The sequence below is a fragment of the Chiloscyllium plagiosum genome, unplaced genomic scaffold, assembly GCF_037043375.1.
Source record: "Chiloscyllium plagiosum isolate Xiang-an unplaced genomic scaffold, Cpla_swu_hap1 HiC_scaffold_13, whole genome shotgun sequence".
Classification (NCBI taxonomy): Eukaryota; Metazoa; Chordata; class Chondrichthyes; order Orectolobiformes; family Hemiscylliidae; genus Chiloscyllium; species Chiloscyllium plagiosum.
In genome coordinates, this window is record NW_028270151.1 from 4,082,162 (window position 1) to 4,099,272 (window position 17,111).

The window sequence follows — 17,111 nt, forward strand, 5'->3', positions numbered from 1 at the left end:
TCCATGATATTTTCCATAAGTTAAAAACCATTTTTGGTCACACCCACAAAATTGTGCTACTTTGCAATTTTGGCCAATGTATAACAGGTTTCCTCTAGCTGTACCTGTTCGAAATAAGCTGATATCTTTCAATGCACAGCCATTAACGGATACATTCCTTAAAGTTTTATTTGTTAAGAAACTGACTCATAGACACCAATAAATGGAGCTGTGTGGAAACTTGAATCATAATTTCATTACAGCACAATTTCAACATAACTTGTACCAAGTTTCCCAAATACATTGGAAATGCAAACTCTACCCCAATATCTAAAAGAGAAAAAAACAGAATGGATTTGAAGTCTTTTTGAACTTACTTTGACCTCTGCTAATCTAAACAGTCAGTAACTTATTTCTGTCCTAATTATGCTGCGATTTGAATTCAATGACAGAAGCATCGAGCATGCGCCCAGTATGTTTAAAGTTCATGTTTGTCTGATAAAGACTTGGATTTGTTGTAGAACTGTAGCTGCAAATGTAAGGAGCTGGTAGAGACTAAGAAGGAATTGTGGTCAGGACGATGTTGACATGTTGTAAAGGAAGCTGCAATGCAGCAAAGAGCAATGATTGGCATTATCCAACACTGCTTCTGTGTGCCTTTGGGTTTTTCTCAATGATGAGACCTTCAGAGCCTTTTTTAACGCCATACCTTGTTGGACCAGTGAAAAACTTAACAGCTGAACAGGTATTTGTCAAGAATGTTTTGTATACAAAGAAAGAATATGTTTTAGCTCTGAGCAGGCTTTTGGTCTCCTTATCTTTCCTTACCTGAGATAGAGTGCAACAAAGCTTCACTACATCGAATCTTGGGAAAGAAAAATTTGTCCGATGAAGGGAAATCGAGTAGACTCAGTAAATATTTGAACTAAAACTTCAAATGTTCAAAAGGGTAAATGTGGGGAGAATGTTTTCCCTGGTTGGGGATTCAAAAGTCAGGGTGTCTGATTAACAGTTGGTCATTTCAAACTGAAACGAGGAAAAGAAAGAAAGTCTTGCATTTAGAAAGTATTTTTCAACAGCAATGACCAGGTAATAATGATCACATCGTACTTATTCATTTTAGTTTGAATGTTGCGTGTGTTCAGGTACAAAGTCTTTAGTTTAATCCTTTTAGACTCATTGAGTCATAGAGATATACAGCAAGGAAACAGACCCTTTGGTCTAACTCATCCATGCTGATCAGATATCCTAACCTAATCTCGTTCCATTTGCCAGCTCTTGGCCCATATCCCTCTAAACTCTTCCCATTAATATACCAGATGCCTTTTCAATGTTGTAATTGTACCAGCCTCCACCACATCCTCTGGCAGCTCATTTCATACACGCACCACCCTCTGTGTGAAAAAGTTACCCCTTAGGTCCCTTTTATATCTTTCCCCTCTCACCCTAAACCTATGCCCTCTAGTTCTGGACTCCCCGACCCCAGGGAAAAGACCTTGTCTATTTATCATATCCACGCCCCTCATGATTTTATAAACCACTTCAAGGTCACCCCTCAGCCTCCGATGCTCCAGGGAAGACAGCCCCAGCCTGTTCAGCCTCTCCCTGTAGCTCAGATCCTCCAACTTTGGCAACATCCTTGTAAATCTTTTCTGAACCCTTCCAAGTTTCACAACATTCTTCCGATAGGAAGGAGACCAGAATTGCACACAATATTCTAAAAGTGGCCTAACCAACATCCTTTACAGCCACAACATGACCTCCCAACTCCTATACTCAATGTTCTGACCAATAAAGGAAAGCATACCAAACGCCTTCTTCATTATCCTATCTACCTGCAACTCCACTTTCAAGGAGCTATGAACCTGCACTCCAAGATCTCTTTGTTCAGCAACGCTCCCAAGGACCTGACCATTAAGTGTATAAGTCCTGTTCTGATTTGCTTTTCCAAAAAGCAGCACCTTGCATTTATTTAAATTAAACTCCATCTACCATTCCTCAGCCCATTGGCCCACCTGATCAAGATCCCATTGTAATCTGAGGTAACCTTCTTCACTGTCCACTACACCTCCATTTTTGGTGTCATCTGCAAACTTACTAACTACAGCTCCTATGTTCACATCCAAATCATTTATATAAATGACAAAAAGTTGGCGACCCAGCACCAATCCTTGTGGCACTCCACTGATCATAGGCCTCCAGTCTGAAAAGCATCCCTCCACCACCACCCTCTGTCTTCTACCTTTGAGCCAGGTCTGTATCCAAATGGATAGTTCTCCCTGTATTCCATGAGATCTAATCTTGCTAACCAGTCTCCCATGATGAACCTTGTCAAACACTTTATAGAAGTCCATATAGATCATGGCCACTACTCTGCCCTGCCTCTTTGTTACTTCTTCAAAAAACTCGATCAAGTTCATAAGACACGATTTCCCACGCACAAAGCCATACTGACTATCCCTAATCATTCCTTGCCTTTCCAAATATATGTACATCCTGCTCCTCAGGATTCCCTCCAAAAGCTTGCCCACCACCGATGTCAGGCTCACCGTGATAGTTCCCTGGCATTTCCTTAGCACCTTTCTGAAATAGTGGCACCACGTTAGCCAATCTCCAGTCTTCCAGCACCTCACCTGTTATTATCAATGATAAAAATATCTCAGCAGGGGGTCCAGCAATCACTTCCCCAGCTTCCCACAGAGTTCTAGGGGACACCTGATCAGGTCCTGGGGATTCATCCACTTTTATGCATTTCAAGACATTAAGCACTTCCTTCTCTGTAATATGGACATTTTTCAAGATGTCACCATCTATTTCCCTACAGTCTATATCTTCCATGTCCTTTTCCACAATAAACACTGATGCAAAATACTCATTTAGTAACTCCCCCATCTCCTGCGGCTCCACACAAAGGCCGCCTTGCTGATCTTTGAGGGGCCCTATTCTCTCCCTAGTTACCCTTTTGACCTTAATATATTTATAAAATCCCTTTGGATTCTCCTTAAGCCTATTTGCCAAAGCTATCTCATGTCCCTTTTTTACCCTCCTGATTTCCCTCTTAAGTATACTCTTACTGCCTTTATACTCGAAGGATTCATTTGATCTCTCATGTCTACACCTGACATATGCTTCGTTCTTTTGCTTAACCCTCAATTTCTTTAGTCATCCAGCATTTCCTCTACCTACCAGCCTTTCCTTTCACTCTAACAGGAATATACTGTCTCTGGACTCTCATCTCATTTCTGAAGGCTTCCCATTTTCCATTCATCCCTTTACCGGTGAACATCTGCCCCCAGTCAGTTTTTGAAAGTTCTTGCCTAATACATCAAAATTAGCTTTCCTCCAATTTAGAATTTCAACCTTTAGATCCGATCTATTCTTTTCCATCACAATTTTAAAACTAATAGAGGCATAGAGATGTACAGCGATCGCTGGCCCCAAAGTGCTCCCCCACTGACACCTCACTCACCTGCCCTGTCTTATTTCCCAATGTTTCGCACCTTCTCTGGTAGGTATATCCACAAACTGAGTCAAAATATTTTCTTGTACACACTTAACAAATTCCTCCCCCCTTAACACTATGACAGTCCCGGTCTATGTTTTGAAAATTAAAATCCCCTACCATAACCATCCTATTATTCTTACAGATAACTGAGATCTCCTTACAAATTTGTTTCCCAATTTCCCACTGACTATTAGGGGCTCTATAATACAATCCTAATAAAGTGATCATCCCTTTCTTATTTCTCAGTTGCACCCAAATAATTTCCTTGGATGTATTCCCAGGAATAGCCTCCTTAAGTACAGCTGCAATGCTATCCCTGATCAAAAATGCCACTCCCCCTCCTCTCTTGCCTCTCTTTCTATCCTTCCTGTAGCATTTGTATCCTGGAACATGAAGCTGCCAGTCCTGTCCATCCCTGAGGCATGTTTCTGTAATTGCTATGATATCCCAGTCTCATGTCCCTAACCATACACAGAGTTCATCAGCCTTCCCTGTTTGGCCTCTTGCATTGAAATAATTTATCAGGTTAATTTATCAGTCTACCTTGTTCTCTGCTTTGTCCCTGCCTGCCCTGACTGTTTGACTTGCTCCCTTTCCCAACTGTACCAGTCTCAGATTGATCTCTATCTCCCTGGGTCGCACCCACCACCACCACACCCAAACCCCCCACCACCCCAACACATCCACCACCCCAACAATCCCACCCAAACCCCCACCACCCCAACAATCCCCACCCCACCCCACAGGAGTGGAGGTGGGGGGTGGGCTGGGTGTAGGTGGGGGAGTGGTGTGAGGGACAGGTGGTGTCAGGGGGTTGGAGGTGGGGTGTTGGGTGGCGTGGAGGTGGGTGGGGAGGTTAGGGTGGTGGGGGGCAGGGTTATCGGATAGAGGAGTGGTACTGGGTGGGATGCTCTTCAGAGGGTAAGTGTGGACTGGATGGGCAAAATGGCCTGTTTCCACCTGTTGGGATTCTATGATTAATCTAGCATTCAACTTATTTTCTCATTCATTTACAGGTTACTAATGAAATGTTTCCAGTTTGGACATATTCTTACTTGGTAATGCTATTTCCAGTCTTTGTGGTCACAGATTATCTAAGATATAAACCGATCATAGTTTTACAAGGGCTCAGTTATATTATCACTTGGATAATGCTCCTGTTTGCACAAGGAATCCTGGCCATGCAATTTTTAGAATTCTTCTTTGGGACTGCATCTGCTGCAGAAGTGGCCTATTACGCCTATATTTATAGTGTTGTTAGTTCTGAGCATTATCAAAAAGTGACCAGTTATTGTCGAAGTGTCACATTAGTTGCGTACACACTGGGTTCTATTCTGGGTCAAGTTTTAGTCTCTGTTTGGAGTGTCCCTTATTTCTATCTAAATGTGATTGCACTGGTTTCAGTGTCTGTAGCTTTCCTTTCTTCAATTCCCCTGCCAATGCCCAAAAGAAGCATGTTCTTCCACAGGAAAAGGGCTGCAAAGATCCCCTCAATGGAAAATGACAAGCCGAAGTCTGAAAATAGTTGTCCCCAAAACAACCCTGATATAACAAACTGCTCACAATTACCCATAATGTCGGATGGAGATGAAGACCTGGAGAAAGCAACAGAGAAAAAGAATGCAATAATGGTCCTAGCCAAACTGTGGTCTGACTTCAAAGAGTGCTACTCCTCTCCTCGAATCTTCTACTGGTCTATCTGGTGGGCTTTGGCCACCTGTGGATATAACCAAGTTGTAAATTACATACAAGTCCTATGGGATCACGTTGAACCATCCCAAAATTCCACAGTTTATAACGGTGGTGTGGAAGCAGTGTCAACTTTTGTGAGTAAGTTCTATCATAGTGTTCCTCCAATTTATTGTTAGTAATAGCAACTGTTGACATTATGTTTCATGTCTGCATAAGTGGAGAGATTGTGTGACTTTTGGTGAAGTGAGTAGTAACATCCTAGAAAAAAACCAACAGCAGTCAAGTCCTGCAGCAATCCCAGGTGAAGATTCAACTGGGAGAGTGCTGGTGGACTGCCAGGGAAATGAACTGTATAATTCCAAAAAATGGATGGAGGAATACTTTCACATGCCACCAGCAGTAGTTCATTCAGCATCAGAAAAAGACACAAGTCTTTTGACATCAGATTCATAAACAATAAGTTGTAAAAAGAGTCCCATAATTTTTTTAAAAGAACTCTTTGATCAGTGAGTCTTTCATCATTCTATGAACTGTTCACCAAGACTAAAACACAGTAAAACTGGAGCTCAGTGAGCACTCAACTGCATGCATTAGTTAAGGGTGAGTTTGTACAGTTATCCCACCCCTCTCTATGTTTTGTTTCCTGTCCTGCTTCCATAGTTTTGTCCTCCTAAATGATAAGCAGTTTAAGATATCTTCTTGCATCTGAGAAAATGCTCTAGAAAAGTCAGCTTGTTGTTGAAGAATTATTTCAAGTAGCATTTGAGTGTTGCAGCATTACTCTAACACATGACCTGCTAACCCAATCAGTCCACCAATACTTATTGTCAATAGCTCATAGTTGATACAGTGCATAACAAGAAATAGACTGGTATGTGAAAAAGTATAATTAAAATATCATGACAGCAGCTAAGAGCTGTGATTGTTTGCGCAAAAATTAACCTCCATTTTATAAAATTGCAAGTAGTCGAGTCACTGATGTGAAATTTCCACAGTAGCATTTTCTATTACAGTCCTAAACTAATTATACACAATGTGATTACAGTTGGAAGAAGATATTTTGCTGAAGCTTTTCATTTTGCACCCATCAGGACATTTCACAAGAATATAAATTTAGGGGAAAAACAATATGGTGCTGATTGGTAGGCAAATAAGTTTTGATTGGAAGAAGTGTTGTCATGGCGAATGGAGTTATTAATGATGTATGATAGTTAACGGCTAGACTTTGTTCAAATTTTAAACCAAACAAATTACCTTTGCTTGGTCAAGGCATTGTCAACAAATAACTATCTTTTATTATGAGTTGGAGATGCTGGTGTTGGACTGGGGTGTACAAAGTTAAAAATCCTCCAAGGCGGACTTCGGGACAGGCAGCAGAGAAAAGTGGCCGAGCAAAGGCTGATAGCTAAGTTCGGTACACATTGGGAGGGCCTCAACCGGGATCTTGGGTTCATGTCACATTACAGGTGACCACCATTGCACTATACACACACGCAGACACTCCTACACACATATACACACGGACACACATATACACAGACACGCACACAGACACCCACACACACCCTTACAGACACACACTCCCACACTCACACAGGCATCCTCTCAGAGACTTAGACCACTCTACACTCATGCACACACACTCCCACACTCACACATCACCACCTCACAGACTTAAGACACTCTACACTCATTACACGCACACATATACACACTCTCTCACACTCACAACCCCCAACCCAGACAGGCAGACACACAAACACAGACAAAGACCCACATGCAGACATATATTTGGTGGGGTGAATTTGTACTTGCAGAGTTACATTGTACTTTGCTCAAAGACTGCATGAATTCATGTAAAACTTTGAGCTCAAAAACTGCATGAATTCATGTAAAACTCTGTTATCTCATTTTTTAGATTAGAATCAATTTATGGCATAGATTATGGCATAGATTTATGGCATAGATTTATGGCATAGACGGAGAAGACAGGGGGCTAACACCTTCAACATATTGTCTAGCTATCACCCATTGTTACAGCTAACCTGAGAATGCAACTTTTTAAAAAAAGGTTTTGTGATTTACACATGAAAGAAGTGAAACTATCATGGTATTCAAACAGATGAAAGACTCAACAGACACAATCAAGGTATTTTTCAATGTATAATTTCAGTTACATCACACTGTAAATTTTTGCTATAAATTCTGTGTTTTAGGATTGGAGTCCTCCACTATCACCTGATGAAGGAGCAACACTCCGAAAGCTAGTGTGCTTCCAATTAAACCTGCTGGGCTATAACCTGGTGTTGTGTGATTTTTATCTTTTATTATGTTGAGTTCTGACTAACTGCATTTTCTTTTCACCTACAAATGGTCCTGTGTTTTAACTTATGGTGCTTTAATGCACCACATTGTGAGTCTGACTGACAATCCTAAACTAGCTGTCAGTGCAATTCCTCGCTCATTCAGGATATTCAGTAAATGTTTTCTAATTGCACAATCACATCTAATATTAAATATTGTGTTGCATATTTTACAACTGTGGGTTGATTGGGTGCAGCCAGTAATTTCCTTATTGTGAACAACCAAAAAGACATGCTTAGGACATACAGCTTACATATGTGGCATCACATTAACACCAAAACTCATATACCTCAAGACTCACTTGTGTGTTAGACAGAACATCTTTTTTGGCTTGATGAGCTCTACAACATGGAAACAGGTCCTTCAGCCCAATGTGCCCATGCTGCCCAGTTTTTACAATTTAAACTAGTCCCATTTGCCTGCATCTAGTCCATATCCCTCCATACCTATCCCATCCTTGTATCTCTCCAAATGTTTCTTAAATGAAGAAATTGTACTTGCCTCCTCCACTACATCTGGCAGCCCGTTCCATACACTCACCACTGTCTGTGTGAAAAAAATTGCCCCTCTGGACTCTTTTGTATCTCTCTCCTCTCACCTTAAACTTACCAGGTTTAGACTCCTCTACCATTGGGAAAAGCTGTCCACAATCGACCTTATCTATGCCTCATATGCCTTCATATACCTCTATAAGATCACCCCTCAGTCTCCTATGCTTTAGAGAGAAGAGTCCCAGCCTATCCAACCTCAACCTTCCAGGCAAGATAGCATCTTAGTACATGTGGTACATCTTTTCTGCGTTCTTTCTAGTTTAATAATATCTTTTCTGTGGTGGTAAACAGCACTCATGTTGCTACTACATAGTAGTAGCATGAAACAGCTGGCTTCAACTGTTACACAGAACTCTGAGACACCTTATCCTTCCAAAGTAATCTGAGGTAGACTGGGCATTTACCAAGAGTGACTGCCTTAGTGCTATGCATGAATTTACAGAATATACAGTGAGAAATTATCTGAACAGGGTAGATATTATCCTATTTCGGCATCATACCTTGGCCAATCTGCTTAGTTTAAAATTTAGACTGGCTGTTAGCTGTCAATCACCATGAGTAGATGCCTTCCCCATGGCAACACCTCTAGCAGTCACAGCTCACTTGGCAACTGATGTTGATTTTTCCCTTTGAGCTTGGATTCTTGCAAAATATCCTGATGAATACAAAAATGTTTGGTAAAATATATCTCTTCCTGAGCAATATTCAAGTTCTGTACCACCAAAAGACTATTTAGATCCAATGCTGCAGCTTGTTTTGCTTTGTGAAGATGTTTATCAACTTCATGGTAGTTTTTTTTACCATTCACCTCCTTCACGGGGCCATCAAACTGATTTCTCGCTTCTCTGATCTAGAATGGCACTAGTTAGATCATTGATATCATCTTGCCATTATCTGCAAATTATATTGGCAAGAAAATCTGATTATGATCATTTAAACTGTCTGTTTTTTAAAAATTGCTGATTCAATGACATCAGAAAGATTGAGTTTTTGTCGTTGTGAATCCAGGTGCTGGCACATCTTTTGCCGTGGGCTATATAAACTTGGACTGGACAATCTGGGGAGAAATTGCACTGGGCATCTTTTCAACAGTGAATAGCGGTGCTTTATTTGCCATCGACCTGTCAAACAATATCTGGATTTGTTACGGTGGATATGTTGTGTTCAAAGCCACGTACATGTTACTGATTACCATTGCAACGTGAGTATAATACTCTGAAAGAAATGTACAACTGTAATAATAGTAACTAATATAAAGGTGACATAAAAGAAAGAGAATTCTGGTCAGTAGACCCTTTTCTAAATTGCTTTTAAGTCAGTCAGGTGTGTACCATATAAGTGTCTGGAGTGTCTGGGGGATTGGTATTGTGTGGATTGGTGTAGGGCACCAGTATCATCTCTCGGTGGGGGGGGGGGGGGGGGGGGTTGTGAATATTGTGTGGACACATTTTTATGTCAGAAATAGGCATTCTGTGTGCATGTGTATATGTGACAGTGTGTGTGTGTGTGTCAGAAAAAGGTATTGTTTTTATGTGTATGTGTGAGAGTGTGTGTGTATGAGAGAGAGAGAGACAGAGACACACACACACACACAGACAATGTGTATGAGAATGTAGGGAGTAATACGGATCATCTGGGAGACAAAAATTGCTGGCCTTTCACAAGGACCTTTCCAAGTAAGTAGAAGGTGAGTCTCAGCACATTGCTGGAGAATGTGAGGTATCATGGGCTCTGTAGGTAATTTTACCTCTGATTTAAATTCAGACACTATGATTTACAATAGGCACAATCTCATACTAAATCTAACACCTTGCTTGGGAATTTTAACAAACAAACTGTTTCAATCAAATCAAATAGTTCTCCCTCAGGTGGTCTGTCTGAGATAATTCCAGGTTGGACAGGAGTGTCTTTGACAAGGATGTTTCTACTTCATTCACCCAAACTCTTCCAGTCAGTACTCATCCCTGCCTTCTTTCTGGATTTCTGTCTGTCAATATACACCTTTTATAATACTCCCATGTAGAATATTCTTTATGAAAGGTTAATAAACAGATCAGTTTTTTAAAGAGTACAATCATTATCCTCTTCCGGGTGATGGTTAGTTGGCTGCACAATCAGCAGTGGTTGGTTGGCATATTTCCAAGTTTTCTTCCATTGGTTTAGCTATACAAGGCTTACATATCTGGCTTCAATCAGCCTCCATTAATTTCAACTGGTTTGCTGTGATTAACAGTTCTATTCAAGTATCACATACATCTGGTTTCCACACAACAAATACTGCTCTGAACTTGCAACCAGACTATTAACCCTTTCCTTGCAGCATGGTGTTCTATCTGATGCACAGTACAGGGAGTTATTTGTGTTGTTTATATGTGTGAAGCTCTGACTGAACAGTCCTATTATGTATTCTATAAGGGTATTGGTTTGATCTTAGCATTGACCATTGTGTGCTGCTCAGTTGGGTGCTGCGCAAAACTCTCATTTGCCATGTCTGTAGAAGCCCTTTTTCACCAGCGGCCATTCATTTCACTTCCAAAGTCAGACAACAGGAAGAATCACTTGATGAAGCAGCAGCGCTCCAAAAGCTAGTGCTTCCAAATAAACCTGTTGGACTATAACCTGGTGTTGTGTGAATTTTAACATCTGAGAATAGAAACAGTTCCACAGTTCCCTTGTACATTCAGTGTCAATCAGTCACAATCTGTAAGTAATAAAATGGTACTCATTCCTGTTAAAGGAGGTTGCTGGCTGATACCTTAATGCACACATTGTAGAGTCAATTATTCCCTTCATGTAGTGAAAATTAGTAACTGCTGCAAAGCCACATGTTTTGTTCTGTTGGCAGCTGTCATTGGGAAAGCTGATGTGTGACCATGGACCAACAGATAAGGTACTGGCCACCTGTTTAATGAAGTGATGAGTTATAGACTGGGAGATGACACTTATGTCTCCTGTAGTAAAATAACTGGCTTCACTGGTGTGAACATGCAGTTGATATAAGCAGACAAATGTCTAATGCATTTCATGATACTGCAGTATGTGTGACTTTAATTCCAACGTTTACACATTTGTCTGGATCTTAAAACTTCAACAGTGCATAAGGAAACTGAATTCAAACTGCACTGACCAGTTGGTTCAAAATTAACTGAAGTAGAGTTAAAATAGGATAATTGGACTAGCATGCACAGATATAACTCAGGCTGCTTTTTAAAGTCATAGAAACACTTCTTAAATTTATATTTGCTATATATCCTCTCATGTGCACATTTATCATGTAAAACCATTGCAATGCTTCTCCCATTTGTATTTCTGGAACCTGTCCTGCCATGTACTAGGCCATAGGAGGATTTAGGAGAGGCAGATGAATTTCCACTATCCCTGCATTAGCCCCTGTGCAGATTGCTGACAGTAATCATGACACATGGGCTTCAAAACAGCTGAGGCCACATGCAGATTACAATAGGCAGGTGGTCAGTACACAATGTGCCTGTCAAATTTTAAAATTGTCTTTTGTGCACTTTTTTGAATATAAATATTTGAAGCACTGTTCAAAGTCTAACTAATTATTTCCTTCATCAAGGTTTCAAATAGCAGCTAACCTGAGCATTGAGCGTTATGCTCTTTTGTTCGGAATAAATACCTTTGTAGCCCTCCTACTTCAGACCATTCTGACTGTGATTGTTGTTGATTCGAGAGGCCTTGGCTTGGATATTATTACCCAGGTGAGTTCAACATGACATTTTATGAGTTGTGTCAAGAAAATTTACATCTGGATAAAATGAAAGTTTCTATTTGATTTGTACAGATATTAGTTTCCCGTGGTGTGTCAATTATGTTTTTAAACATTTTGGAAATTAATGTGATAACCTTGTGGCATCCAAAAATGTTACGATAAGTTGATATCAGATATGTCTAAGTGTGATAGCTGGAATTTTGTTATGATCTTGTTTATGATCACAGCTGATGGTAACTCTGCCTATGTGAGAGGTCAAAGCGAACCTGGCTTGATATGTTTATTAGATTTACCGGTTTTTATTTTATTCTTGTTCCATTTTATTCTTATACTTTGGTTACTGTGGTGGTCAGTCACTGAACATATTTGCACGGGGCTACCAATGTTCTTTTAACCAAATTATTTCACACAAGTTTTTTTTTTGAAACAATGCAAAAAACAATTTAGAAAAATCTTACCATAAACAACAGAAAGTCGAATTCAACTTGTTTTACACTAATACCCTTTACTCACTCAATCCAATTGTAACTAATTTCTCCCATAGCTGACTTTTCATACATTCACCATTACTGTCTCTCCCGAAGATACACAGACACTAGCTAATTTATGGCCTTCCCTCATCCCAAGCAAGCATCTGCAATTCTTTGTTTTATCTCTTTTTGAGAAAAGCCCCCTCTATTTAAACTGTTAAAACAACTTTATAACTTCTTTCCAGCTTTGGAAAGAATAACTTTATAAAACAAGTCTATTTAAAACTTATCAACTCTATTTACAACTTTATAAAACAACTTTTATAACTTCTTTTCAGCTCTGGGAGCTGGGAAAACTGCCACAAACTAACAGTTCTTTTGTTGGTATGAATCTGCTCATCTCAACTGAATCCTGATTGTGGCCCCTGATCTGTCTCTCTGTATACGTCATATAAGCTCAACTTTGTAAACATTTCATCAATTAATTCCATGGGCAGTTTATTTAACGTAGGTGGCCACATTTCTTTCTGCTGTTTGCAATTATAAACTGAAATGGAAGGTCGACAACAGTACCTGAGAAAAGGGACAATTTTACAACTTAGAAATCAAGTGTTGTATGTTGCTGATATGGAACACAAAGTTCAGGAGAAACTCAGCAGATCTTATTTTTGGAGACAGAAACAGAGTTAATGTTTCAAGTCTAATGTGTCTGTGGATGTTTTGAAGTACAGTATAAGTTACAGACATTAGAAGTCCTGTATTTTCATTGCTTGTTCATATTAATTGTGGAACAATGAATCAGTTTTTTTCCTGTTAGTGGTATAGTTTGTTTTTGTCCTGTGTAGTAGTCAGTCAGGCAAGGTAGTCATTCTGGTGGTCTCATTTGGATTTTAAACATTTTAAGATTTTAAATATTATTTAAATGTTTTATCACAGCTTTGGATCATTGGCACATGATTATCAGTGTATTCTTTTCCTAGTTAAGTTATGACAGTAGTCATTTAGCTGGAGTCACAAGCTTTCTTGGAAATAATGTTTGAACTCATTGCTCAATAACAACTTTCTGACCTTTGGTATAAAACTAAGTCAACTTCACAGAACTGAAAACTAAAAATCTATTTTTCCTTTACTTTTGAATCCAAGTTCCAAATAATAACAATATAACCATAAACAATATATACTATAAACTAACATCAAACACTTCTGTGCTCCCCAGCATACATGTAATTCATTAAAATGAATGAGGAAAACTGTAACTTGAAGAGCACAAAGCAGACTATCTCAGCATTCCAATTGCATTATGGCTTACTTGGGGATGCCAATACTTCCATATCCCAGCACCAAGTAAGATTCATTGTCAAGTGCTGTACTGCTCTCCCATTACCATTGTGAATATATTCTTCATATGCTCAAGCTCTACCTCTATTTTGTTACTCATTCTCTCTGATCTTCTACAGGCATCAGTGAGTTCCACATAATCTTCACCTGAGACACCACTTCAGGCACCACTTTCTCCTTGGTACAATGTTGCTGCTCTCAGATCCTCATCATCCATCATATACCCTTATCCAGTTCTCCAGCTCTCTGGAACAAAGCGTCCAAGAATTAAATTAAGCGTCCTCTGCTTGTACTGTACTGCAACAAACCCCCAAACCTGACCAGCAGGGGAACCTCACGCTGCAGAAAAATCTGCTGGCTCTTATTGACCATATGGAAGAAGATATTAAATTACATACAACATTACAATGCCTTATGACATGGCATTCTGATCACTACGTCAATGCTGAGAATGATGACTCAGACCGTCTCTCATCTGCACAACGTTCTGTGGAAGACTGTGGGTCTCCTGCACTTTTACCACATCACGAGGATACCATTGACTGGAAAGTAGGCATTAGTAGACTGCTCCACATCTGCTGGATGTTGCTGCTGGCTCTGGATTTCAAGATGCTTGTGCTCCTCACCAACCTCTGTGGATGCTGTTTGTGCAGACAGCAACTTCAGTGCCTGGGTCTTTTGGGTTATAAGATTATAGAATATGCTTGTGATTGGTGGGATTTGAGAGAGACTTCAGAGCTCATCTGACATTATTTCTGCTTCACAGCAATTTCTAACTTTTAATGTTTAACAGAGTGAAGATTACTTCTCAACTGGAATTTTCAACATAGTTTGTCAATGCACCAGGTTCACATCCACAATTCTGTGATAATAGATCAATTTAACCTGATCTGTGAGACAGTCTGTTTAATACAACCGCCTCTTGAAGGGCCTCAAAAAGCTCCCAAGAAGATCCTACTCCCTTGGAGATAACACAGAACATTCATATGTCCATTCTGTGAGCAGTAGCAGCCATTTTTCCTTTTGATTGCTCACTTGCAATTTTTTAAGTTAAAAATCACACAACACCAGGTTATAGTCCAACAAGTTTAATTGGAAGCACACTAGCTTTCGGAGTGCCGCTCCTTCATCAGGTGGTTGTGGTGAATTTTTTAAATTCACTTTTGGGATGTGGGCACTGCTGGCTGGACCAGCATTTATTGCCCGCCCCTAGTTGCCCCTCGACAAGGTAGGGGTGAGCTGCCTTTTTGAACCACTGCAGTCCATCTGCTGTTGGTTGACCCATAATGTCATTAGGGAAGGAATTTCAAGGTTTTGACCCAGCGACACTGAAGGAACGGTGATATGTTTCTAAGTCAGAATGGTGAGTGGCTTGGAGGGGAACTTGCATGGGATGGTGTTCCCAGGTATCTGCTTCCCTTGTCCTTCTAGATGGAAGCTGACAAGTGTTTGGAAGATACTGCCTAAGGATCTTTGGTGAATTTCATAAGTGTATTTTATACATAGTACACACTGTGCTACTGAGCGTTGGTGGTGGAGGGAGTTGATGCTTGGAGATGTGGTGCTAATTAAGTGGGTTGCTTTGTCCTGGATGGTGTCGAGCTTCTTGAGTGTTATTGGGAGTGTACCCATCCAGGCAACTGGGGAGTACTCCATCATACTCCTGATGTGATACATGTAGGCCAAACCAGAGGATGGCAATTTCCTTCCCTAAAGGATATTAGTGAGCCAGATTTTTTCTTAACCAATAACCAACAATGGCCATCATTAGACTCTTAATTCCAGATTTTATCTGGATTCAAGTTCCACCATCTGATGTGACAGGGTTCAAACTCGGTGCCCCAGATCATTACCCCTCCCCAACCTTGACTGATCATTGCTGGTAAACAGAACTAGTTGACTGGCTTTGTGTCTGCACTAGATGGTAAGGAACACAGAAGTACTGTCAACCTGAATGGGCAGCAACACACAAAAAGGCAAGGCAAGCCACAGATACCGCGAGCATCCAGTTGGTGTAAAGTGAATCAACGCTAAGAAAGTGGACTAAGAGCCCTGAGATACCCTGTTGCAATGAATGAGATGGGTGCCAGTCCTTGTACACAAAGTGGCCTGGCAGCAGCATTGTAATGTAAGGTTTGAGTCAGCTCCCAAGTGTAGTGTTGAAGATGTGGTGAACTGCATTGTTAGTGAGTTGAAGGTGTGCCCAGAGGATGTGATAAAGCTGGTGCTTATCTATTCAGTGGACAAAAGAAATGCAGATATTTGCTGCCCATGGAGCGTTCTCCAAGATGTTGAGAAATTCTGGTCAAAATATAATGCCCAGTGAAGACACCAGAAGGTTGCAGCTACCAAATACTGCCTCAGACTTCCATATCATGAATTGTCACTGTCCAGTTTCTCTTCATTGCCTCAGAAAATGGCAAATAGCAAATAACTGAGCTGAGATTAGGTATTAATAAGATTTTATTTTATGGCATTAGGCCTCTCATCAACAAAATTGTCATCAGCCATTAAAGCCTTGTGCGCAACTTTGGACTTCTTTGCATTGATGTCAAGAATCTTTCTGTTCTTGCCATATTTTCTTAACTAACTCACCAGTGCCTACATTATTCAGGGGCCGGGATAATCTCATGTCGAGACTATAATGTTGCAAAACATACTGAAACTTTAAAGCCAGGCAATTGACAACTGGCTGATGTTGATAAAGTAATGAATGTTTTTTATGCTAATGGCAATTTTAAAGCAACATATTAATGAGCAATGAACTAAATGCTTGATTTTGTTTTGCAGTTCCTCATTTATGGAAGTTATTTTGCAGCAATATCAGGACTTTTCTTCATCAGAGGGATTTATACATTAATTCAACATGGGCAGAAAAGAAAGAAGCAAATAGAACCAGAGATCAAAGGAAATACTGCAATCCCTGAAGATGAGAAAGGAAAGGCAGAAGAGTTTTGAAGATTTGAAAAAGAAATCAAAAATAGAATTGACTTTTGCTATATTCCATTGGTCATGGAGATGGAAAACATGTCCATGGTCATTAATGTGATTCAGTCAGCCAGAATACTTATTTTATCAGGATGATAAAGAACCTTTGACACATCACCTAAAATATTGTAAAGCAGTTTCATGATTTTCTTTTTAGATGGCTCCAGTTCTCTTGTTTACACTTATCTGACATCCAGCAGTGATGAACAGACACTGATTAAATGTTGAAAAGATAGCTTGTTTTCACTCCTATCTCTGTTTGCTAACTACTGGCACCATCTCTATTCCTGACAAACATCTGATACTAAACCTAATGCTCACAAACATGGTGTCATATTTGTCTTGGTGTTGAGCTTTGTCCTAGCCAGTAAACGCTATCTGGGAATTATTTGTAGTCATTAGTTTCACAAAGATATTTTGCAAAACAAAGAAATATAGGTGAAATGAATGTAAAGTTAATCAGTTATTTCTAATCATTTTCTGATTTGTTG

At 40.0% G+C, this 17,111-nt stretch overlaps 1 protein-coding gene and 1 long non-coding RNA gene across 2 annotated transcripts in view; one reads left to right on the top strand and one right to left on the bottom strand.

Moving 5' to 3' along the window:
* LOC148148227 (uncharacterized) overlaps positions 1 to 17,111 on the bottom strand; it is a 40,384-nt gene that overhangs the window by 6,045 nt on the left and 17,228 nt on the right. The window lies entirely within an intron of this gene.
* On the top strand, positions 508 to 17,086 carry LOC122556236 (thiamine transporter 2-like). The gene is made up of 5 exons (XM_043702840.2): positions 508 to 724; positions 4,501 to 5,314; positions 9,100 to 9,292; positions 11,672 to 11,813; positions 16,423 to 17,086. The coding sequence occupies exons 1-5, from the start codon at positions 560 to 562 to the stop codon at positions 16,588 to 16,590; spliced, it is 1,482 nt and encodes a 493-aa protein (XP_043558775.2). The 5' UTR covers positions 508 to 559; the 3' UTR covers positions 16,591 to 17,086.

Coding starts and splice junctions, on each gene's coding strand:
- LOC122556236 (XM_043702840.2), top strand. CDS start 560: ATGTTGACATGTTGTAAAGGAAGCTGCAATGCAGCAAAGAGCAATGAT. Junction 5,315..9,099: donor AGCAGTGTCAACTTTTGTGA/GTAAGTTCTATC, acceptor TTGTGAATCCAG/GTGCTGGCACATCTTTTGCC. Junction 9,293..11,671: donor TTACTGATTACCATTGCAAC/GTGAGTATAATA, acceptor TCCTTCATCAAG/GTTTCAAATAGCAGCTAACC.